Source organism: Mesoplodon bidens (genome assembly GCF_964165515.1).
Source record: "Mesoplodon bidens genome assembly, chromosome: 6".
Taxonomy (NCBI): domain Eukaryota; kingdom Metazoa; phylum Chordata; class Mammalia; order Artiodactyla; family Ziphiidae; genus Mesoplodon; species Mesoplodon bidens.
The window spans coordinates 95,253,494-95,279,301 of record NC_138162.1 but is presented as its reverse complement, the minus strand read 5'-3'; the positions used below and the strand labels follow the sequence as shown (position 1 = coordinate 95,279,301).

At 39.6% G+C, this 25,808-nt stretch overlaps 2 protein-coding genes across 7 annotated transcripts in view; one reads left to right on the top strand and one right to left on the bottom strand.

The window, feature by feature from the left end:
- Window positions 1–13,909, top strand: part of ECM2 (extracellular matrix protein 2) — a 56,140-nt gene extending 42,231 nt beyond the window's left edge. For all 5 annotated transcript variants that reach the window (XM_081238005.1, XM_081238003.1, XM_081238002.1 and 2 more), the window contains exons 7-10: window positions 5,126–5,283; window positions 7,435–7,574; window positions 8,922–9,248; window positions 12,852–13,909. In XM_081238005.1, coding sequence (XP_081094131.1) covers window positions 5,126–5,283; window positions 7,435–7,574; window positions 8,922–9,248; window positions 12,852–13,020 — 794 coding nt within the window. In that variant the 3' untranslated portion in view covers window positions 13,021–13,909. The remainder of the gene's footprint in view (window positions 1–5,125; window positions 5,284–7,434; window positions 7,575–8,921; window positions 9,249–12,851) is intronic.
- Window positions 1–25,808, bottom strand: part of CENPP (centromere protein P) — a 231,964-nt gene that overhangs the window by 78,055 nt on the left and 128,101 nt on the right. The window lies entirely within an intron of this gene.

Sequence of the window (25,808 nt, the reverse complement as noted above, 5' to 3'; positions counted from 1 at the left end):
AGAATTATGCATAAAATATAAGTAAATGAGCAACTATGTGAGGCTGAGGGGTAATCCTACAAACAAAGTACATAAACTTTAGCACATGCACTCTATATGGTAGTCACTTTGGCTTTGACAGTCTTGTTCCCTAGAGGGTTGCTCTGGCACTTGTCCATGAGACACTTGCACCCCACAGGGCAAGACAAATGATGTCCATGGGTGTGTGGTTGCCACGACAGCCTGGCTTTCCCATGGATGGGCTTTAGTGAAGGTGCCCCACATTCTGTACATTTGATACAGCTGGAATTTACTCTTAAGACTGTTTCTGGACTAGCTGGATAACTAAAGTTGTCGTATTATGAACTCTGTATAAAAGAGGCAGTATTACATTTACCTTTTTGTGAATTCTAGCTATGTCTTTATATGCTTCTTTAAGACAAAAACTGCCAAATTTTTCTTTTTATCTTCCTAACAGTCTAGTGTAGTTCTTGAAGTATAGTGCGTAACATTTTTTATTTGATTTGAAATACATTTATTAGGTTAATGTTGATAACCAAGCCTTTAAAGGAACAAAACAATTCCATTATTTCCTTTCATTCCTCAAAAAACTTCATAAGGACAAAACACTTCTGGTGATGGGGAAAAAACAATAATGAGAACTGCCAAATCTGAGGATTACAGAGTTATGGAAATACTCTATTTCCAGATGGATTTCAGGGTACTTAACAAACAAAATTTGAAGGTCTTTTGTCATATGGAAAAGACATTAGAAAGTTCAATTTCTAACTGCTAGGTGAAACAGATCAAAGGAACACTTAATTTAGGACAAGTGCACTAATGGGTTATATGTGATCTACATGTGAGATGGTATTTCTAGCAGTGTTATCAAAATGACATGTTTTAAGTCCTTATTTGGAAGGTGCTCTCACACATTCCTACAACTGCTTCTCCACACGCACTTCTCCCTCATGAAAAAATTTCCATATTCCCAGAGGGTTGACTGTGTTCCAGGGTGAACTGGCCTCTTCCTTGATCCACCTCCCATCTCTACAGTCTGACCACCTCACAGGCCTTGGCCCTGTGCAGGCGGCCAGTGAGGAGCCTCTGCACTGTCACCTTGTCCAGAGAGGCCCCTGTAGTGTGTGGCCCAAAGGCCTGTGTCTTTAGTCCCGTTCCAGTGCTGGTCCCTCGGGTACTGAGTTCTTAGTTCTGCTCTAATGCTGGCCCCTCAGGTACTGGGTTTTCTCTTGACTGCTGTAGCCACTGGGGCTCCTCAGCTCCTGTGAGTCCCACTGCTGTGGATGGTCAGGTTGGCTGGCAGTGAGCAAGGCAAGCCCAAGCACAGGCCACTGCCAGTGCTGTGACGCTGCTTTTCTGGGTGGAAGCCCCTGGCTTGACCATCAGTGGCCTGTAGCACTTCTGTTAGCTCCCTCATGACCTTTCAGGTTTTAGATATATAGTTCCAGAGAAGCAGGGAAGCAGGGCACTCCAGGGAGAGAAGCAGTATGTACAAAGGTGTGAAGAAACAAAACAATTTGGATGCTAAGGGAAATCCAGTTTCATGGATCTTGGATGCAGTGTGTGATGGGGAGTGAAGAACAAAAGATGATGTGAAAAGGTAGGAAGGAACCACACAACAGACAGCTCTACACGTGCTATGCCGAGGTGCTGGGAGTTCATCCAGAATCCACTGAGAGATGTGCATACCCACTATAGAGAAAAGGAAGGTCTTAAAATTGAAGGGAAGGTGAAAAAATAGAAGGGAGGGATAGCAGGAGAAAACTGGACATCCTAAAAAATGTTCCTGTCTTCATTAATGTTAAAAACAAAACAAAACCCATGATCATGGTGTCCTTTCTAGCAATGATGGTGGTGTGGCTATCCAGTCAGAATATCTATGAGATCAAGTTCTCACACAAGTCTATCCATGTCTATAACCTGTTATGTAGCTCCCTGCTCACAATGGGAAAGACTTCCTGCCAACTTCCTGCTAATAAATCCTCTTTCTGCCACAGTCTAACCTACAAGAACCTTCTCTACCTCCATCCTGTTGCCTGTTACATATAGGAACGTACATACTATCTATGTATATACAATATACACATAAGCCAGAGAATAACCGTAAAGTAATGTATAATATTAATTTACACTGTTGTGTTTTGTTTCTCTTTCTTGTGAGGTCATGTAATGACCACCAGTCTACTTCTATTATCTATTTTCCTCTGAAAAACTTGTATTACATTCCAAAACCTCAACTATGTACTAGATAATTATGCTGGATTCTCAGTATCTTTAGTTGCGGAAATTAAAGAGTTTTGGTTATATGAGGAAATAGAATCACTTATCATAATTTACTAGTTGGCCTCCACAATTCCTCTCTGTCCTTCAGCTGATGTTAAACACCAGCAGATTAATATTTTGTCATGCTGTTCCCTATCCAGAGGCTGCTTGTTGCCTAGAGAAGGAAAGTCAGACCTTATTTTCTGGTGCACAAAGGCCCTGCACAGCCCACCTCTGCCCTCGCAACAACCTTCATCCCCTCTTGCATATGGCCCACTCCAGGGATGGTCTCTTTCCTACTCCTGAGCACACCCATGTGGGTTCATGCTTCCATGAGTTCACCTGGCTGCCTCACCCTCCCATGTCTACCTACATCTTTCTGTCTTGAGAATCTAGCCCCACTCACACTTCCGTACCACTCAAGTCTACACTGCCACCTCCTCCTTGTCATGTTCTAGAATCTATGATCTGTACTCCTGATGGTAGTGCCTTTTGTTTATCCTTAGACTATGTCTTACTTCTCTGATATGCCTAAGAGTAGGATCTGAGTTGCGCAGAGCATTTCAGTGCAGTACCCATGACTTGAGTTGAATACGAAAACATCCCCTATTCTGAAAATTTTGGCCACTGAACAAACTCTGAAGTTACACCCTGAATGTCTGACTCAGATACCTCTGGGTATCTTCACTGCTGAGCTTTCCATTCTCCTTTAAGTTTCCAGTTGATTTGAGACCAGTAGAAACAATTTAGAAAAATCTTGTTTGTATAAAGGCCTTTCTTGGTAGCTCAATCTGAATGTGTGGAGAATTTTTTATCATTCTCCTTTCAAAACGTCCATCTGGCTGCACTGTCTGCCAGAAGTGAACACTGTGATGGGAATTCACTGCTATAATCCCCTTGTTCAGAGACTGAGGGTTTGCCAGGCAGAGAGTGCTCCTTCAGTGTCCTAGAAAAAGGAACCACCCATTGCATTACATTCCTCATACATCCTTGATTATGCTGCCATTTCATACCTGTCTGTCTTTGCAAATACTTCGAATGACCCTCTACAACCTTCTACTTCTCATCTGCCTGCGTTCCAAGTCCCTGCTTGGCCATTGCTTCCTCTGTGGGGCGCCCTGGCCCCCCAACTCCCTCCTCTGGCTTCTGTTCCTTATACAAACTTTCCTTTCCATGCTGTACATTCTTGACTTCCTTTGTCATAGATTAATTGACAATAAATGCATGGGTTTATTTCTGGGCTCTCTATTCTGTCTCATTGATCTATGGGTCTGTTTTTGTGCCAGTACCACACTGTTTCAATTACTGTAGCTTTGTACTATAGCTTGAAACCAGGGAGTGTGATATCTCCAGCTTTGTTCTTCTTTCTCAAGATTGTTTTGGCTATTTGGGGTCTTCTGCGTTTCCATACAAATTTTAAAATTATTTGTTCTAGTTCTGTGAAAAAGTGTATTTTGATAGGGATTGAACTGAATCTGTAGACTGCCTTAGGGAGTATGGTCATTTTAACGGTATTAATTCTTCCAGTCCATGTACAAGGTATATCTCTCCATTTGTTTGTGTTGCCTTCAATCAGTTTTTTTTCATGAATGTCTCTTGGTTTTCTGAGTACAGGTCTTTTATCTTCTTGCTTAGATTTATTCCTAGGTTTTTATTCTTTTTGATGCAATTGGAAATGGGATTGTTTTCTTAATTTCTCTGATAGTTTGTTGTTAGTGTATAGAAACTCAACAGATTTCTGTATATTAATTTTGTATCCTGAAACTTTACTGAATTCATGTACCAGTTCTAATAGTTTTTTGGTGGCAGTCTCTAGGATTTTCTGTATATAGTATCATGTTGCCTGCAGTGGCAATTTTACTTCTTCCTTTTCAACTTGGATTCTTTTCACTTCTTTTCCTTGTCTGATTGCTGTGGCTAGAACTTCCAACACTATGTTGAATAAAAGTGGTGAGTTTGGGCATCCCTGTTTTATTCCTGATCTTAGAGGAAATGCTTTCAGCTTTTCACCATTCAGTATGATGCTGGCTGTAGGTTTGTCTTATATGTTGAAGTATGTTCCCTCTATACCCACTTTGTTGAGAGTTTTTATCACAAATGGATGTTAAATTTTGTCAAAAGCTTTTTCTGCATCTCTAATAAAAGATCATTTGACTTTTATTCTTCAATTTGCTAATGTGGTGTATCACATTGATTTTTTTTGTGGATATTAAACCATCCTTGCATCCCTGGGATAAATCCCACTTGATCTTTTGATTTTGTTTGCCAATATTTTGTTGAGGTTTTTTTTTTTTTTTTTTTTGCGGCACGCGGGCCTCTCGCTGTTGTGACCTCTCCCGTTGCAGAGCACAGGCTCCAGACGCGCAGGCCCAGCGGCCATGGCTCACAGGCCCAGCCGCTCCACGGCATGTGGGATCCTCCCGGACCGGGGCACGAACCCGTGTCCCCTCCATCGGCAGGCAGACTCTCAACCACTGCGCCACCAGGGAAGCCCTTGTTGAGGTTTTTTGCATATACATTCTTCAGTGATATTTGCTTATAATTTTTTTCTTTTGTGTGTGTGTGTGGTGTTTTGGTTTTTGTATGAGGGTTACAAACTTTCATCATACAGCACAACAGTGATTTCTCTACAGGTCTGCCTCTCCTGGACCATGCATTCAGCATTGAGTCCTGGCTGATCTGAGCATTTGGGATTTGCAGAGTACTAGGGAAAAGGCTCTAAGTGGGCAGGGGGATACAAATAAAGAAGCTACAACATCAGTCCTCCAAATGAACTGAACATTTCACATGACATTTTGAAAGCCTATAGAAATTACATGTTTTTTAGTTATACTAATGTCCCAATAATTTTATTTTTTTATAGACTTAAATCAATTGGTCACCTTAGAATTGGAAGGAAACAGTCTCAGTGAAACCAATGTCAATTCTTTAGCTTTCAAACCTTTGAAGAGCCTATCCTACCTGCGTCTGGGAAGAAATAAATTTAGAATTATACCACAGGGTCTTCCTGCTTCTATTGAGGTACCAATATCTTACTTACAATATTTTATATTTTAAATACAGTACACTATGGCAATATATTTTAAAAGGTTATTGTGATGCATATTAAACTCAATAGTTTTGGTGCTATATACAGAATTTACTATAATTTGAGCACTGTTTTCAAACAATACAAAATTATGAATCAAAATTATAACTACTAGTAGAAAATCTTGATAAAGTGAAAATTGGTTCTGCCGACGGCTCTTGGAGAGAGAACAGGGAAGATGAACTGAGTATTCAACAGAAACTACAAGTTGCAAAAAGTACCTTGACTTACAAAACTGTCTCAAACTGGAACTGTGACATTCATCCCAGTCTGTTCCACCCAGAGTCCCACATGGACTAGCAGTGACCCTGTGAAGATGGACAAGATTTGCAGAGAAGGCTGCTGACTGTGCCAGCAGCACTCCCCCTCCCTCTTCCCACAGCTTACTAGTTCTAACTAGGTCCTACCAAGGGCCCAAGCACTGTCCTGTCTCCATCCCCTCTGGAGACACTCCCTGCTGCCCAAGTGTGTGGTCTCTCTTGCTACAACAAGGAACACACTTAACTAAGGGGGGACTCTGGGGGCCTTCCCTGCTGAGTGTACGCCCCAACTTCCTGCATTAAGAAGAGGCCTGGCAGATCCAGCTGACTCCTAGGCCACCTCCTCTGAGCTCTGTTTCTGCCACATACACAATCAGACAGCAGGATGAAGCTTCCCACTGCTGTGGACGCAGTGAGCCAAGAGAGGGCCATTAATCCAGATATGATACTGCTGCTACCGCAGCCACCATGCTTCCTCTTCCTACTTCCGGATTAAGACAGACCTTTAGAATTTACCAAAATTGTAAAGATTGAGGTTCTATAACCTGGCTTTACCTCAGAATCACTTGGATTCTAAAGAAATACAGATTCCTGGACCTATCCCAGACATGCTAAATCAGGTTCTTTGGAGAATGGGGTCAACAATTTATAATTTTTTAAAAATTAAAATTTTAAATAGATAATGCATGCACACAGTAAAACACACACACAACACTTGAAAAGTACAAAAGAGCAATGTGTCTCTATTCCACGTCTGACCCTCTCATCCTTGGTTTCTCTTTCCAAAGACCCTCTCGCTAGCTTCTTGGGAGGTGCTGTCCATGCAAGTACATATGCTGTGAATCCTTCCAAAGCACTGCTTCACAGCTGCAGTTTCAACGTATAAATGAGTGTGCTCTGATTTAGGTTGGAATTTATACTTTAAAAAGCTCACGAGTGATTCTAACATACAATCAAGTTTAGGAATCACGGATCTAGTTCACCCCTAAATATGTATGAAGGTAAAAGCAAAAAGCTAAAAATCACTTTACTCACTTCCAACAATACAAAAATTAAATGACAAAGAGGGGGAAATTACTACAACAGGAATAGAAAGTTACTCTGAATATATATACCAATTGTACTTCTGAATTCCACCAAGATCCCTGAGTGAAAAATTCCTTGTAATGCCAAATGAACTTAACTTGAAGGCAGCTAGCTGTTGAAAACTTACTAACAGTTCTAGCAAACGTCACCCTGATGTTAAATGAAGGCTCTTAATTAGCTGTTAATTAAAGTAATTATAATACAAACAAATCTAAAAAATGTGAGCCTAAAAAAATTACAGACAGCATGGACAGGTCGGAAGCAGGCTGACCTAAACTGGGGCCAGCCAGCATGAGTTTCCCTCATGTGTTAGCTGTGTAACCTTGCAAACATCCTGCCATCTCTCCAGGCCTGAGTTTCTCTACTGCTAAATGGTGATAATTTCTACTTATTTCCTACTTTCTAGGATCTTGAAGCCCAAATGAAATAATTTATGTGAATAAGTTTTGTACATTAGAAAGCTTTATACAATTATTATGGTATGCTATATCATATATCATTTTATGGTTAAAAAATAATTAAATAAAATCCATTTAATTCCATAACCATGACAGATAGTACATTTTATTTTACTAGTTAGAAAATCTGGCAACTTAACAGTATGAACTCATTTGGAAGTGCTGCAAGACGCTTTAGCTAACACTAGTGACAACAGTCTATAACCTGATTTTAATTCTGGGAGATTGAATATATTTATCAACTAATATGAAAAAAATAAGTCTCTTCTCTCAATTACAGGAATTATACCTAGAAAATAACCAAATTGAAGAAATAACTGAAATTTCTTTTAATCATACCAGAAAGATCAATGTCATTGTACTATGTCATAATAAAATTGAAGAAAATAGGATTGCTCCTTTAGCCTGGATAAATCAAGCGTAAGTACACGCGACCGTCTGACTTTCTTAGGTGATTTCTTTCCTTTGCCATTATTAAACAGGCTATGAACATGGGCAAGTGAGGGAGGTGACAGCATTCTTTCTTAGTGAAGCCCCCCTACATAAAACTTGGCTATTTGCATAGACTTCAAACCGTGCATGATATGACTGATGTTAGGACGGCCGTGGTCACTGCTGCTGGGGGCACCCTACAGTGTGCAAGTGCTAAGCCCAAGCAGTGTGACCTTAGGTCTGATCACTGTTCTGCTCTCTGCTGACTTCACAGGCAGGCATGAAGTTTAAGTGAGATAATCCCCTCCCTACCCATAGTGAGGAAGGAAGCTGCCCTCCTCCCCGCTTCTCCCTCACCATTAGGTGGAAGCACCAGCATTCACTGTTCTATACCACACTGTCTTCATTCCTTCAAACTATTTCTCTGTTTCAGGTGCTACAAAACAGACTAAAGAATGCCTGACCCAATAGCGGAAGCAAAAAGCAGAGCCCATCTTCCTGGAGAGGAATCAGTGGCCCCAGGCTGTAGCCTCAGGGAAGGGCAAAGTGTGGAGGCCTTGCTCATCAGGAAGGAGAGGATTAGCTACACAGGGAAGCAGGGTCAGGCCCTGGCAGCAGGTGCATCAGAGCAGATCTAGAGTCATGTGGTGAGGGAATGAGGGATCTGAGTGGCACCATGGGGACAGGCATCTTTCAGAAGCAGGACAGAGATGAAAAGAGGCCTTGAGGGCCAAGTAGGTTCAGCAGAATGTGGCAGTGGCAGGGCAACTGAGTCTTCATCAGGTGAAAAGTCTTCATGGGGTGGACAGAAGCGCAGGTAAGGCTCTGAAAATAGCCAGATAGTTTACCACATTTCCCAGATCTTCTGGCTTATTAACAACCTTTTCTAGATGCCTCCTTCTCACCCCAAGTCCCAGATCCCAGGTCATCAGATCAAATGTGGAACAAGAATGCAAAAACCCCTCAACACTGCTACTTTCTTGCTGGAACCAGAGATGATTTTAGGGTTAGGACTCTGGACTTCATTTCTGATACAAGTTTGACCTTAGAGATATTTGGGGGACCTCTTTGGGTCTCAGCATTACCCCTGGGATACGAGTTTTTCTCTCTGAACTCTGGTGCTCCTCTTTTAGAGAGGAACTCAAGCAGCTCTGTGGTACCCGGGTAAGAGCACTAGCCTTGCAGCCAGACCACCATACAGCCACATTTGCACTGGGAATCATTACAGCACACTGAGTACTGGCAGGAAAATGGACAAGCATCTTGACTGGCTTGTCAAAACTGTGAGCTTACAGTCACTGCCCTGAAGTCCCCACTATGTTTACTCTTTTCTAGAAATCTAGAATCAATTGACCTCTCCTACAACAAGCTCTACCACGTCCCCTCCTATCTACCCAAGTCGCTGCTGCACCTCGTGCTCATCGGCAACCAGATAGAGCGCATCCCTGGCTTTGTGTTTGGCCACATGGAACCAGGCCTGGAATACCTGTACCTGTCATTTAATAAACTTGTGGATGACGGCATAGACCAAGTTTCCTTCTATGGGGCTTATCATTCTCTGCGAGAGCTGTTTCTGGATCATAATGAATTAAAATCTATACCACCTGGGGTACAAGAAATGAAAGCACTACATTTTCTGAGATTGAACAACAACAAGATACGGTAAATTCTGGCCTTTTCAAGTATCCATTTAAATTGTCATGGGTGACAAAATATAGGATTAAACAACCATGACATGATGTCTGGAATTTACTTTAAAGAAAAAAAGTGACAAGAGGTTGCATTAAACAAGACTGGCAAATGTTAATGATTGTTGAAACTGGATGAGAATAGGTATGTGAGGATTCACTATAGTGTTTTTTCTACTTTTCTATGTATGTAAACTTCCAGAGTAAAAAAATGTAAAAATGAGTATGATTATATAATACATAGAACCTTAGAGGCATGTTCAAGCGAGGCTTCAAGGCAGCAGACTATGGTGCTAATCCCACCTCCATATGTAATTTCAAACACTGTAATCTGTAGAACACAAAACCTAAGTATATGCTAAAATTAAAATTGCTTCTATCTAGATTTTTCTGAAGACAAAATCCTGAATAAATTTATTGAGACTCAGCTCCCTCACTTCTGAGGATACATTTTTCTGTGTGTGTTCTGTCTGCTGACAGAGTCATCACCCCTGCCTAGAAAGTGTGAATGTCTCAAGAATTAATCTGGAACGCTTTGTTAGTGCAGCCAACGAGGGAGGCAGATCCCAGAGCTCTGTGGTCCTGTCCTTGGCGATTATACCCCTTACTCTTTTACCTGTCTCTACATTTGCAAACACAAACTCCTGAAAAATAAAACAAAGAAAGAGTCAAGAGTTTATAGGGGAAGAGGCGGGGATGGGAAAGGCTTTAAAGATTCAGAGTCAAAATTTTTTGGCCAAAATAATTCCTAGGTCATGCTTATATGCTTCCTATTGCACTGCATCAGGAGGCATACAGTATCTGTCCCATTCTGGTGGGATCTAGGTGGTCACGGCCTGATATCTCCATTATAACCTTTCTCCTCCACCACTGAACCGATGGTTTTTTCACTCACAGATGCTTATTGCTTGCATCTGTTATTTCCTTAGGGGTAATAAAATGGTGACTTTCTATTTTTTGTCATTCTTTCCACATTTTATAGCTGGACTTCCTCTGTAAATAATATTTTCTTTTCAATTAGGGCAACTTTGTTACTCTGAAAGGTAGGCTCAGTTCTTTCCTTTAAACTGCCTAGCAGAGTAAGAAGTTGGTTACAGATTTGTAACAGTGTGAGGTGATGGATGTTACCTAAACTTATGGTGGTGATCATTTCAACCCCATACACATACATCAAATCATTATGTTGTACACTTTAAACTAATACAATGTTATGCCAATCTTTATAAAACTGGAAAAAATTATACATATGCATTAAACATGAAGGAAAAGGACTATAAAATATATTAAAATTTTAATAGTGGCTGTCAGGATAAAAAAGAAGTTGGTGCCTAAATATTTTTGCTTTATTAATTTGTTTTTGGCTTTCTCTGGAGAATCAATATGAACTTATGGCTTTATATATTAAGAATGTTTCAATCAACTGCAATTATTGTTCTTAAACTGTCCCATCTTTGGCCAATGGTAGCCCTTCGAGTTGGTTCCTGTGTCCTTGGATAGGCCTCTGTAGATCTTGAATGGCTCACTTTTATATTCCCCACTAGAGCCCGATGCCACCCTTCTTCCAAAGAGCCCTAGCTCCTCTCACTGGGGAATCATGTTCAGAGGCTCCAATCTGGGCACCAGGCATCTTCCTTTCAAATGTGTTGTTACTGTTTCAAGGCCTTTCAGTGGACTGCCAGAAACATGTATTTTGTGAAGAAAAAAAAAAATGAGTTCATACTGATATTCCCAAGTCAAATTTAATGTTACAGGGAAGTCCTTCTGTTTTAAACTTGCTTATCTTACACTGAAAATCTAGGTTCCCAACAATAACTTATATTTACTATAAGCAATAGTTTCAAAATGATAATACCATTATTACAACTAACAACAAAAGTATTTAATTAAGTTTATTATGTTTTTAGTAGTTCTACTTGTCCTTAGAATATGTTCCATGAAGGATGTATAGCTTAAGTACAGAAGTTTTCTCTGTAACAGTAGGTCAACAACTTAATGTTCAGATAGGTCTTTAATTTGCTTTGGTTTTTAGGAATTGCTACTTTCTATACAATATTTTTCTATGCCTGTCCCTTATACCATATTCCATCCTTTCCCATAGGTTAAGTTTTTTAAAATTTATTTTTGGCTGTGTTGGGTCTTTGTTGCTGCGTGTGGGCTTTCTCTAGTTGCGGTGAGCGGGGGCTACTCTTTGTTGCAGTGCGCGGGCTTCTCATTGCAGTGGCTTTTCTTGTTGCGGAGCACGGGCTCTAGGCACATGGGCTTCAGTAGTTGTGGCACGCAGGCTCTAGAGCACAGGTTCAGCAGTTGTGGTGCACGGGCTTAGTTGCTCTGCGGCACGCGGGATCATCCCGGACCAGGGCTCAAACCCATGTCCCCTGCATTAGCAGGCGGATTCTTAACGACTGCGCCACCAGGGAAGCCCCTAAACTTTTAAATTAATTTCCCGTTGATGATCCCGTGTTATTTTTTTTTAAAATATAAGCATACATACACGCATTCAACTTCCCCACTGCGTCTCACAATTATTATACAAATTATTACACCAAAGGATTATTACTTTTTTCTCTCTCTCTGGAAAGAGTGTATATTTTTTCTGTTCTTCACTTTTAAAAATTATCAGTATATCCTGGATATCACTCCATATCAGTATGTAGAGAATTTCCTCATTCCTTTTTACAGTTGAATAGTATTCCACTATATGGACATTTTATTCAACCAGTTCCTTATTGATAGACATTTGATTGTTTCCATTTTTTATACTATAAATAATGCCACAATGTACAAATCTGTTCAAATGTAATTTTGTATTTTTCCAATCTAACTTTGGGACAGATCTCTAGAAGTGGGATTGCTGAGTGAAAGGTACAAAATACACATGTAATTTTGCTAGATACTGCCAAATTCCTATCCATGGGGCTGTACTGTTTTGAATTTCCTTCAGTGATGTTTGATCCTATAGAGCCTCATCATCAGAACATGTTAATGAACTTCTGGATTTTTTTGGGAGGGCGTTGGGCAAATCTGGTAAGTGAGAGTGGTATGCCAGTATCATTTAAATTTACATGTTTCTTATCATGAATGAAATTAAGCATCATGTTTACATGCCATTTCGTTTTCTCTTCTGTAAACTGGTTACCCAGGTATCTTTTTTTTTTCTCATTTCTCTCTCCTCCTAGGTTTTTAGGTCTTTGTATATTAGCCCTTTATCAGTAATATAAGTTGCAAACACTTTCTCCTAGTTCGTGATTTGTCTTTTAACTTTGCATTAAAAAAAAAACAACCTGTAGTCAAATTATTAATCTTTTCTTTTAGTGCATCTGGTTTTTGAGTCACACATAGGAAGATATTTCCCCTACTCCCAGGGTATGACCATGTTTTATTCTACTATTCTATGGCTTCATTTTTTCACATGTAGATCTTTGACATATTTGAAATTTTTTCTGGTGTATAAGAGAAGGATCCAATTTTATTTTAAAAACAAAAGAGGTTTTAAAACAAATGTAAAATTTAACTCCTAAATTATGGAGGCAGAATATTACTTGGATCATTTATGACTTGCATGTCTATTTTTCCTTAGGAATATTCTTCCAGAACAAATTTGCAATTCTGAAGAAGATGGTGATTCAACCCTGGAACGTCTTCATCTTGAAAACAACTATATTAAAACAAGAGAAATATCATCCTACGCATTTTCATGCATAAGATCATATTCAAGTGTCGTTCTTAAACCACAAAATATCAAGTAATTCCACGTTTTTCTTTGTCACTTGTAAATTATACTCACATATCTGTTTCAGTAGCATCTTTCATCAATAAGAGAGATATAATGTCATGTTATACTTAGTATCATTATGCTAGCCAACCTGATTCGCCAATGCACATAACAACCAAAGATATATCTACAAGGTTTAGTCTTCTAGCAGTTTTAATGAAGCTTTCAGTTTTACACTCTAGAAAGAGGCCATCTCATTGCAGTTTTCTCATGAGAATAGGATGTTGTGTGCTACTGAACTAGACTGGGAGAATCTGGAACAAAATAAGCATGTCCTTTACAACAGATCTTAGTATTGCTATTAGCTAAGAACTCCCTAAGTCCTTTTAAAAATTATGTATATTATGGTTCAAGACCAAGAAGTTGATAACAGGAAAAAATAATAGGTAGAATTTATGAATTAGTGTTCTGTTTATTATTCTATTGTTAAAGCAATAAATTATTAATTTTCTATAAGACCCTATGATACAATTACTGGTATAAATAAACTTAATTATTGTCTTAGCTTTAGTTCCTTCTACTAATTACACGTGTGGAATTAAAACACTACTATAAAGTTAATTGCCTGGTTTTGAGAATTGTACTATGGCTAAGTATGTGGTTATTAACATTAGGGGAAGCTGGGAGAAGTGTATATGTGAATTCTATATGATTTTTGTAGTTTTTCTGTAAGTCTAAAATTTCTCTGTAAGTCTAAAAAGTTTAACAGTATTTTAAGATCACCCTCATTATTCTTTGCTCAAGATCAAAAGATTTTATGGGAAGCAGTAGAGTTTGCTTAAAATATATGTTAATTTTCCTTGACTAAACCTTGTAAATGTAAACCTAATGCATAAATTAAAAAAAATTTTTGCTCCTCTGGTCATTGTTAGTACCTCTTTTCTTTGCCCTAATTTGCTCAAAGGTATCCTTTTACTCAGTTCAATTTAACATAAAGCTATTAGTATTCACTATGTACTAGACCCTAACAAAACCATATAATATATTAAAATTTTCATTATGTAATGATCTTTTATCTTTATTTCTAAAGTAATTTGTAAAAGACACATACAGAAACCACGTTGACTTTTCTTGTTACTCTCAGTTTTGTACCTTGAAAAAACACCAGATTAGGAACTTAAGTTCTAGTCTTGGCCCCCTTGGGTAGGTTATTCTAATTATTCAAACTTCAGTTATTCAATCTTGTAATAGCTCTCTCACCATCCTCAGAACCTTCCAGCCCCACTTCACAGGGTCATTACGAGAACCAGAGAATAAAAAGCACCTGGGAAGCGTGGTATGCACGGTGAGTATACTTATAATTGCCAACATTTCATATAAAATTGACAGCAACCAGCATATTCAACCAAAGTTGATTATTATCTGGACAGCTTTCAAGATGTGTAAGTTTGATTTATCCCATTTAAGCTAATGTTAATTCTAAGCCCCTTTTCTTAATATCTAGGTTTTTGAGATTACAAAATGAACAAGAATAATAATATGATACAAACTGTTAGAATCAAGGGTCAAAGGCTTAAGCCAAGTGGCTAAGAAGAGAAATAAAATCCTATGGAACAAAAGTTGAGATTTATAACTAGTTTAGGAATGTAGAAGCATTGCTAATTTAAACTGGCCAAGTTGAATGTAAGAGACAGATGAAAACAAGAAGATATGATTATTCATTTAATCAGCAAGAACCCTTGTGCAATGCTTCTTGCTGTGTGAATATAAACGCATTGACATAAGTGGTTTAAGGCAACCTAAACAGTAAACAAAATTAGTGTCAGAGGGGACTCAAACTGAATAAGGTGAGTCAAAAGAATTAGCATCCTGGACAACACAGACGAATACTGAAACACTCCAGCATTCATTTCTCATTCTGACTTTAATCAGATGTGTCCCAGGTGCTGTTCTACAGAGACAGGGATGAATAGATCAGATGAGGTCTCTGCTCTCTGGCAATGCACACTGCGTTAGGGGCAATAAGCAGGAAATCAAATAGACAATCAAATCAACAGGCCAAGTGTGATGAAGTCAGCAGAACAGGGTGATGATGCAATGAAGCATGCTGGGTTCCTGAGGCCCCTCTGCCTGGACCTGGGGGTACTCCCAGATCGTAGGTTTCTAGAGTGTGCAAACAGCACAAGTTGCAGTAAGACACAGCAATCCCTGGAAGCCTTGGAGTAACACCAGGCCCAGGAACACTGAGACCCTACTGTGCACTCAGGGACACCCTGTTGGGAGCAGAATCTCTAGAAAGGTTAAAAATCAGAATGACTGATGAAAGCTTTGTTTTTAAGTTGGAAGATGCTTTTATTTCTGATTTTACAATTTAAAATATAAAATATGTCTAGCATTGAACTTGTTTGCTTTGAAACTTCATCATGCTCTGGATAGAAGCTTTAATTCCACTTTTAAAAAAGTGATAAATGTCCATATAGCAAACATTCTTCATGATATATAATGTTTAAAATAAAGAGGTGTTCTGTTTGGCTTCAGAAATATGCTGTAATTACTAATACATATGTACACTAAGGAAATCCTGGCCCAGCTATGGTCTGAAAATATTAATGGTGTGTCATCTTTGCACATAAGTATGAGGAATACTAACTAACTTTTCAATTTTGAGATTTGGCTTATTGTAGATTAAAATATTTCAAAAAGCACTAAAGATAAGATGTGGTTAAAGAAACATATAGCCTAGAATCATAAGGAAATAATTACACCAGGAATCAGGACACTTGGGTGCCCATCTTGGTCTCCAATAATTATGTAGTCATTTTACTTTTCTGAGATCACTTGATTCAATTATAAAATAGCATGCTGTGTGAATATAAATGCATTGATGAACGCATCAGTGGTTTTCAAGCATGGCTCATTAGGAGTTCATGGTGCCCTGGGGTTAAAGTATCCCTAAAGAGGAAGTACACAGACTCTCTTCAGACAAAACAGCTTTGCTACCATCAGAAAGGGTTAGCTGCCACTGTTCCTGCCTGCCTCCCTAACCACCCTTATTTCTTGAAACCAGTAGACAAGGTACTATATAAATCACACATCAAGTTTTAAGAATCATAAGAAACATTCAGCCAAAGTTCCTGGTCCCTATCCTCTGCTCAGCTCCTCCCACACTTTCAGAGAACTTCGCTGGAGAGCTCTGGTCTGAAGAAACACTTCTCAGGTATGCAGATTACAGCTGCCTGGACACAGCCAACCTTTGAGTATGCCAGGGCAAGGAAGTTTAGTAGATGTGTCTGTTCCTTTGGAGCTCCTAGGGTGGGATCAGCCCTGAGCACTTCTGCCACAACCAAAGACTACTGACCTCCAACCTGAAACACCCTGAAAGGCAGTCAGCATGAGTATGTGTTCTGTAGGACAGGCACAACATGGCACAGTGCTGTAGTGTGCACAGACTGGGCTCACATCCTCGTCTCCGTCAGACTGTGTCACTCCCTATGGAGAAGGCAGGTCAGGATGACCCCAGGATGACACTCATCCTGAGGGTGAGTGTGTGGCGCTTGGGAATGACAGGGAGTAGGTGGCTGAGTCTGGACTTAACACGCATCTTCTGAATGAAGTCCCCAAAGTGGAAAGTCTGGACACCTGAGAGTGCATATGGTGCACCTCTAAATCTGAGGATGCAGGGCACCTGGTTTGGCAGGTGCTGCCAACAGGAGCGAGAAGATACAACAATCTCTCCTTGGGCTTGTATTGTCAAATGACTCTACACACATCCCTTAGGAGTCAGGCTTGTGAGGTTAAAGTTAACTACTCTTAGGGATGGCTGCTTTTATTAACATGGAAAACACCACCCACTACACTAGTTGAAATCTGCCCCTGGTCTGCATGGACACCACTAAGAGCAGTGAGGATGATACCCCATTCACACATAAGAATGTGATTATTCCAATAACTGTTCAAACTATGTAGTATAAACCTTTAAATTCATTGGGAAGTGTTATAAATTATAATGCTTGTTTCAAGATCATTTTAGATTTGGTAAGTATGTGGAAATTTAAGCCACAGATGATGGGTATATAGCTAAAGGACAAAATCCCAAATTTTTACTGGTGCCACACATTATGTTAAGCATAATGCTGTGTGCTATAGGCAAAAGTGGCTTCCCTGAATTGACAAATTTAGATCAGGAGTAATAAAGGAAGCCTGTGGTATATATGGTACGGGAAATAACTCGCACTGGGTTTGGAGAAGAAAAGATCAACAGGCTTGAGCTGGGCCTTGAAATAGGATTTGAATCAGTTGAGGGGGAAGGAATGACTGACTAAAAGAGGCATGAGCCAAGCATAGTTGAGGTTCACCAGTGGAGGAAAGATTATACAGGAAATTAGAGGCCTGGGACGGCTTGGAAGGCCAGCAAGAAGAGACCAGACTTACTGTGATGAGAAATGTAGTGCACCACCAAAAAACTCTGAAGGGAGGAGTATGTCAGGAAAGCAATGGTTTCAGGAAGGAAAAAGAGCCACCACTGTAATAATCTAGAAACAGAATAAGTGGGACCCACACAGTACAGGTGACAGGAAGAACAAGCAGGAACAGGAATAGGTATGACAGAGAGTTTGAAAGAAAGAAAAAAATATCTACATTCTCATCGTGGAGACTAAGTCTGAGGGCAAGTTTGCCATAATTAGTGACCACCTGTGGTCTTCTGAGGGGCTCAATCTCAGAAGGACATTATGAGCCATGAATAACTGAGAATATATTAAAAATAAAATGAACTGATTGAATGTAAAAAGAAAGAGAATAAAGGAAAAGAAAAGAGAAGAACTACTAGTGGATAGTGATCTACCATGTAAAGGACACACACAAAGAAGAGAAAAGGAGACAAAAAGGAGAACTGCTCTGAGTCTCATTGATACTGCTGAGAAGCTGTAAGAAAGGGACAGTTTGGATGAGAATATGCTGAAGTTGGTGGGGGGGGTCACCATGGAATTCAGGCAGGAGGATGGGAATGCACTCAGCTGGGGTGGAATCCAAAGGAAAGGATACACATTGAGGGGCAGGTGAAGAGAAGGGCAGGGGAGCGGAACCCTAATGAGCACCAACTTCCAATTTCAAGGGGAGCAAGTAGACCATAAGTCTCCATCTGACTTGAGCCATATGATTTGATCTCAAGGAGCTTCCAAGGCACAAGACAAGCTGTGCCTAGAAGCCCAGCTCCCTGGGAAGTGACCCCTCCCTTCGGCACTTGGCATCTGTTCCACCAACCTCGTGAAAGACAGATCTGGTATTATGAGTTAGGTCTGCATTGATTATTTCTTTGCATGTGGGGTGTTGTATGGTAGATGGGTAGGAGGTGTATCTTGTTTTCCCCAAAAGATTGTAAAACTTAGAAGAAGAGAGACAATTCATTTCTTGGATCCCTGCATTCTGTGTACAAAGTAGGTACTAAAATGACTGTTGATTCCTCAGTCTAGACAATCAGCTCATGAGTTGTCCAAAGTTGATATTAATACTACTCCTAAACAAAACAAAAAGAAATCTGCAAAATTTAAGGATTTTTAAAGGAAAAGCAATAAAGATTTATATAGGGTCATAAAATTAATAAGGAATAATTTCTCTTATTAATATTTCCTGACATGGACATTAGAAGGCACAGAGTATATTTTATAAAAAATTAAGTCATGCTTTGACAACTGGTAATACTTAGTAATCAACTGATTGTTCTCCATAACAGCAACTTTGACGATGTTTTCCAAAGCCATCATTTAAACAACATGAATTACTAGGTTCATAGATGCTGACATAAAAGAATGAAATACTCATGTTCTGCTGTTTAAGTGAAACCTCAAAGGGCTGGGTAAAACCCTCTATGATATCTATTCCATCTCTTTCCCTTATTTAGAAACCAGAAAGTTTCCTCATAGGAGAAGTACTTACAAATTGGTGATAACTGAATTATTCAACTGTCCATAGTTGAATTCAGACTCTCAAATTAAAATTCAAAAATATTAAAAGTACTTATGAAAATAGAAGTTTCTGGCCAGCTCTAACATATACCAGATGACTTCAGGGGCCCTTAAACCCTAGAAGTCTGTGAAACATGAGGTCCATCTCTTGAAATGAAAAAAACAAGAACGAGTATCTTGGGTCTGAACTGGAATCCTGTGGGCTTGGTCAAGTTACTTAGACTCTGATTTCCAGTTTCCTTGCCCATGAAATTGAGGAGAACATCTGCCTACCAAGGCTGCTGGGAAGGTTAAATAAGGTGATGTCCATGACAGTACTGAGAACAGGGTGGACGTCAGATGAGTGTCCATTCCATCATAGATAGGCACTGGGAAACCAGCAGGTAGGAAGGTTCAGTGACTTGCTCAAGGCTGCCAAGTCTCATAATATGGTAGATATTAATTATTAAAGGACATTGATTCCTTAGATTGTGATATACAGTGGAAAAAGGAGTGGGCCTATTACAGCAGGGCAGGAGTCAGCAAATGCTCTCTGTACACGGCTGCACTCAAGTGGGACTCTGCAGCCATGTCAGCGTCTCTCTTGAGCTTGGCGGTCTTTGTGCTGTGTCACTGCATGCTCATATCCATCACACAGAACAGAATGAAACTAGCTTAGAACAAGGGCTAAGCAAGGGCTCGAGCCTTACTTGAGCAAGGGCTCTCTAAACACAGAGTAAAACCAGGACTCATAGAATCTAAACTACTTATTGTCATAGATATGGCAATAGTTTAGAAGCAGATTAAAAAAAATCCTGATTATAGGAAACAAAAGTAATTCTGACTTATAAGTGTGCTTCACTGTAATAATATAACACCAAAAAGGGAGAAAAACTCCATTTAAAATAGCCAAACTAGAAGAATATTTGATCAGCAAACCTGTCCTGCATATGGATTCCTACCTCAGAGATAACCCACAAGTGGGTCTACGGGGATACAGTAAGAGTCTGCGTGTAAGCCTTGGCCAGGTGCAGCATGCTCTGGGCAGATGGTTCTCCTGGGGAGTTTAAATATTTACTATCCTTGTAAACATCAGCTCTGATTAAACCTACTCCAACAGACCCAGAGGCATTTGTGAAAGATTTTCAGAGAAACTAAAATCTACTGTAAACAGTATAGATATGTGTTAGTATACATTTCATCCTATATGTCTTCAACAACACTTTGGCATATTAACGATTACTCACGTGTCGTTGCTTCAACATGCTGTACAGGAACAATTGAAACTATAAGTCATGTTGGAATTTGGTCTGTCACACACTGTTATGTGCAAAGAGGTGAATGTTTCTAACTAGATTAATAGAGCTTAGTGATTACACAACTAAAAAATAAAGGCATGACTGTTTCTTCTTTGACATTATATTTCCCTTTCTACATAAAAATGGATTAAAAAATTTACAGTCTAGCATATTTTTCCCTTTGCACAAAATATGAAGAATGTGAATCCACACAAGGGAAAGCAGACTGCATTAAAAATAACATGTGATTGCACTAAACACATATTAGTTTGGAAAAGAAAAGGAATACATCATGTTATTAGAATGTCATGGTGTGTTTCTAAGTAACAGAATCTCTGTGGTCAAATAAACTTACATTGAACTATCAGCTGATATAAGCAAATCTTTTTATAAATTGGAATCTGCTGAAGGTTCATTTGCTTTACATAAGTTGAGAATTACATTCTCAATTACCAAATTTATACATGAAGTGTCTGAAATGCTAACTAGTATGTGATACTCAGAATAAAGAATGCATTATAAATTGTAAATCTACTCTAGGTCAGTAGTTCTTAACTATTTGAAGGATGGGCCTCTCCCTTTGAGGATATGATAGAAGCTATGATGGACCTTCTATGCAGAAAAATACACATATACAAACACTCTGCATGTATCAAAAGGCTCATAAAACCCGTCCTAAATCCTCTAGGGATTCTTGTACAATAGCTAAGAATCTGTACATAGAGTAACACCTTAATTAACTTAAAATAAATTTTACATGTAAATATTTCACTAGAGTTAAAGATAAATCAAAGAGTTAAAATTAATTTAAGGCAAATTGCCTTATTTCCCGCAACTATTTAGCATTTATTTAGCAATATTTTTATGGCCATAGAAAAGGTGAAAGAATACAGTGAACATCTACAGATTCTTCACCTACCTTCACCAATTAATATTTTGTCACCTTCATTTTATCTTTTTCACTCTTTCCACATCCCTGTCTATACATATATATGTATTTGTGGGGTACAGGGGCTGGACCATCTGAATGTAAGTTGCAGATATCATGTCACCCTAGTACTTCAGTATAAGTCTCCTAAGAACAAGGACATCTTCTTACATAACCATGAGACAATGATCACATTCTCTCACATTATCAAACCCCAGAAATTTAACATCGATTCAGTTTCAACATACAGTCCATATTCAGATTTTCCCAACTGTCCCAACAATGTCCTAAATTGCTGTGCGTGTGGTACGTGTATATGTGGCTCAAGATCTAATCAGAGTTCACTTGCCTTTAGTCTCCTATAATCTAGGGTAGCAATTCTCTGCCTATGTGTTTCACCCCTTCACTTTTTGAAGGGTCCAAGCCAGCTATCATGTAGAATGTCCCCTAATATGTATTTGTCTGATTGTTTCCTTACGATTAGATTTAGGTGAAACGTTTTCGCCAAGAATCCCATATAGGTGATGTCATGTACTTCCTTTTGTATCGTATCAGGAGGCACAAAATGTCGGGCTGGCGTGTTATTGGTGATGCTGAAGACATTGGTTAAGGTAGTGTCTTCATCTCCTTGTAATTAAGAAATATCCTGCAAGGTAAGACTTTAGGTCTGTGTGAATATCTTGCCATGCAATAACCTTTCACTTAGTGGTTTTAGCTCCCATCTTTGCCTAAATCAGTGACTATGTTGGAAGTTTCACAGTGGTGATTTTCTAACTCTGTGATTCCTTCTGTACTCATTAGTTAGCATTCCTCTACAGAAAAAGCTATGACCCTTTTGGCCCTATTCCCTCTGTTATAAAAAGGATTTTGCATTTGACGTGCTATAATCCATTGCCATTCTTATTTGAGGTATTCAAACTGTGCCTTCACCTAGCTTCTATGTACTGTTCACAGTCTGCAGTAATCTCTGAGTGCTTTTGTGCCTGCTGGTATGATGAAATGTTTCAGGCACACTTTACAGATTCCCTGGCCCTGATCTATTACTTGACATTTTTCTCAGGGGCCTTGCTCCTTCTAATGAAAAATGGCCCTTAGAAACACAGATCTGGAAGTGAGATGCGCTCACTGCCTTTAGGTCTTCTCAGTTAAAAGAGCCTGGAAATTTATTTAAAACAAAACCATTACTTGCACCCATTCCTGAAAGCAAACTGACCTTTGAGGCATTACTTAAAAATATTTGATACCTACATTTTTATAAATTCAACTCAATTCATTTTAAATGACAATTTATGGCATTAATTCATCTTCAGAGCAAAACATCCAACAGGATGATGACAGGAGCTCAGCCTGCAAGTTGCAAAAGCAAGTCCTTACCAGCACAGGGTATAGAAGAATGGGAGCTGAGAACCAGGGACCAGAAGCCCCTCTGAAGAAGGTTGCTGCCATGAGCTCAGCCAATTGCTGGAACTGCACAGGAATTCAGGGCTGGTTTTGTCAAACTGAGTTTTTAAGATATGGTAAAATTTAGACTTTGATATAAAATTTCCTGGTTTTTAAAAATACCATATGCTCCAAACAAACCATATCTGTGGGCTGAATACTGCCCATGGGTCATGATCTACTGTATAAAGTCAATTCTCATTATAAATCACAGAGCCTAGTCCACCATGAAGGATGCTTGAACATTCAAAACAACCCATAAAGTCATATCAAACCCATGAATTCACTTCTTTCAGAAGTCTTTGTGAATGCCTACTATATACAACCTCTGTTATGCATAAAGAGCATACATTATTTACATCCTAGGATTTGATGGTCTAGAACATTCTTAAACTAGGTATTTGGAAGGCACATCCCCTCATTCCCTCAGGGTTTCCCTGACAATCCCCCATCCCATTTTGCTTTTCTTCACGGCACTTAACACCGTTCTTTGAATAAATGGATGGACAAAATTTTCCTTGTAATTTCTACTACGAGAGACTATTACACAATCCATTCCAATGTACTCAGAAGGTTAAGGTAAACAGGGGAGGAAGCACCAGATACCAGCTGACAAACATCATAAAACTCAATCGTCCTAGTGATACTTGAGCTCGGGAAGGTGTCTCATGTGACCACAGTCACCCCTACTCCTCACCCATTGGAGTTTTAATTTGCATGAGATGATTTCTAAGGTCCTTTCCAGTTCTCATTTGTTTGGGCTTGACCACTGTTCTCCATTTCTACATTAGAAGAAGGTCAGGAAAGGGTCTTAAAAATTATATGCAAGCTTGGCTTAAGCAATTTATTTTTATTTTCATCATGATTGGAATATATTGGGCCATGCAAGAAATTTGTGTTGATGTTCCTTTTATGCAATCAATGTTTCTGTTCATAAAATGTCAGTAGAGCGAATATTACTTTTCTAATTTTGAAACTTATCTTGTTTAAAACATAATAATGTGCAGATTATTCATGATTCCCAAAGACACTGTTTGATATAGTAACACTAATTCTCCAGTATTTAGACCAAGGCCCAATGAGGCAAAACCCAAACAATAAAAAACAGACATGTAGAAAAGAATTAGGTCTCCTTCATAGGACCCTTATAGGAACCAAAAAAGGAAGATTTTTTTCCTCACAATACTCTGGGGAAGAGGAGGTACACTGATGTGTCTGGAATGACAACCTGCAAAGGTGTGGAGAAAAAACTCCGGTTTATATCCAAATGGTGTGTTTGTGCACGCTGGGCTATCTCTGCAGTTGTGAGGTAAAGCTTCCCACCTGCAGCTCCAAGACTGTGGGAGGGGTTTTGGGCCCTGGGCTGTACCTCTAGTCACAATGTCAGCAGAATAGGGTGAATAAGCCAAAAAGACCACCTGCATCTTGGCATTATACTCCAGGGCCCATTTCTTTCCCTAAGCCTTCTGACTAAAGATCACAGCAACATGCTGGAGGAAGATAAGCTCAGGGCTCACAAGTGAGGAGAGGAGAGAGGCTGCAACAAATCTTTAGAAAAACAATCTCACAGGAAGTGCCTCCCAGCTCTCTAGACAAGGTGGCAGAACCCTGCCTAGATGGGCGGTGGCGGGGCAGATGCCATGACTGAGAGGTGAGGAGAGGCTGGGAGAATGACGTGGGAGACGAACACTGTGTGAGCACAGGCAAAGGTAGAGAGTGGGAGGCACACATCCCACTGAGAGGAGGCGCTGCCACTCAGCCCCAGCCAAGTGTTGCCATGCAAAAACAGGAGCCACCCAGTGGCAAGGCTTTACTTATCAAGAGAAGTTGAAACTTCATAATTTTTTTTTTTTTTTTTTTTTTTGCAGTACGCGGGCCTCTCACTGTTGTGGCCTCTCCCTTTGAGGAGCACAGGCTCCGGAAGCACAGGCTCAGCGGCCATGGCTCACAGGCCCAGCCGCTCCGCGGCATGTGGGATCCTCCCGGACTGGGGCACGAACCTGTGTCCCCTGCATCGGCAGGCGGACTCTCAACCACTGCGCCACCAGGGAAGCCCCATAATTTTTTTTTAATATTTATTTTATTTATTTATTTTTTTGGCTGCGTTGGGTCTTCATTGCTGTGTGTGGGCTTTCTCTAGTTGCAGCAAGTGGGGGCTACTCTTCGTTGCAGTGCATGGGCTTCTCATTGCAGTGCCTTCTCTTGTTGCAGAGCACAGGCTCTAGGCGCGTGGGCTTTAGCAGTTGCAGCACACGGGCTCAGTAGTTGTGGCTCACGGGCTCTAGAGCACAGGCTCAGTAGTTGTGGTGCATGGGCTCAGTTGCTCCACAGCATGTGGGATCTTCCCGGACCAGGGCTCGAACCCGTGTCCCCTGCACTGGCAGGCAGATTCTTAACCACTGAGCCACAAGGGAAGCCCCACAATTTTTAAATATAGAGCAATTCTACCTGACAGAAACACATACACATGAGCCTCAAATGACAGATCAAGGAATGCTTAAAAGTTCATAGCTACACTCCAAATGGCAATTAACCCAGTTGAATGAATTTATATATATATATATGTATATACATATAAAATATATAATTTCTGGCATATTCATACAGAAGAATGTTATATAGTATAGGTATACCTTGGAGATACTGCAGGTTTTGTTCCAGAGCACTGTGATAAAGTAAATATTTCAATAAAGTAAGTTACACGAACTTATGGGTTTCCCAGTGTACTATACTGTGATCTATTAAGTGTGTAATATCATTCTGTCTTAAAAAAAAAGAACAAAACTTAATTTAAAAGATTTTATGGCTAAAAAATGCTAACCATCGTCTGAGCCTTCTGCAAGTTGTAGTAGTAACATCAAAGACCACTGATCATAGATCACCATAACAAATATAATAACAAAGGAAAAGTCTGAAATATTGCAAATTACCAAAATGTGACACAGAGACATGAAGCGAGCAAATGCTGTTGGAAAAATGGCACCAATAGATTTGCTCGACACAGGGTTGCCACAAACCTTCAGTTTGTAAAAAAACACAGTATCTGTGAAATGCAATAAAGTGAAGCGTAATACAAGAAGTATGCTTACAATGAGAATGAACAAACTATTGCTAACCACAAGGACCTGGATGGATCTCTAAAACATAACGTTGAATGAAGAAAGCCAGACTCAGAAAAGAATGCACTGTATATATAAAGTTCAGAGAGCTATGG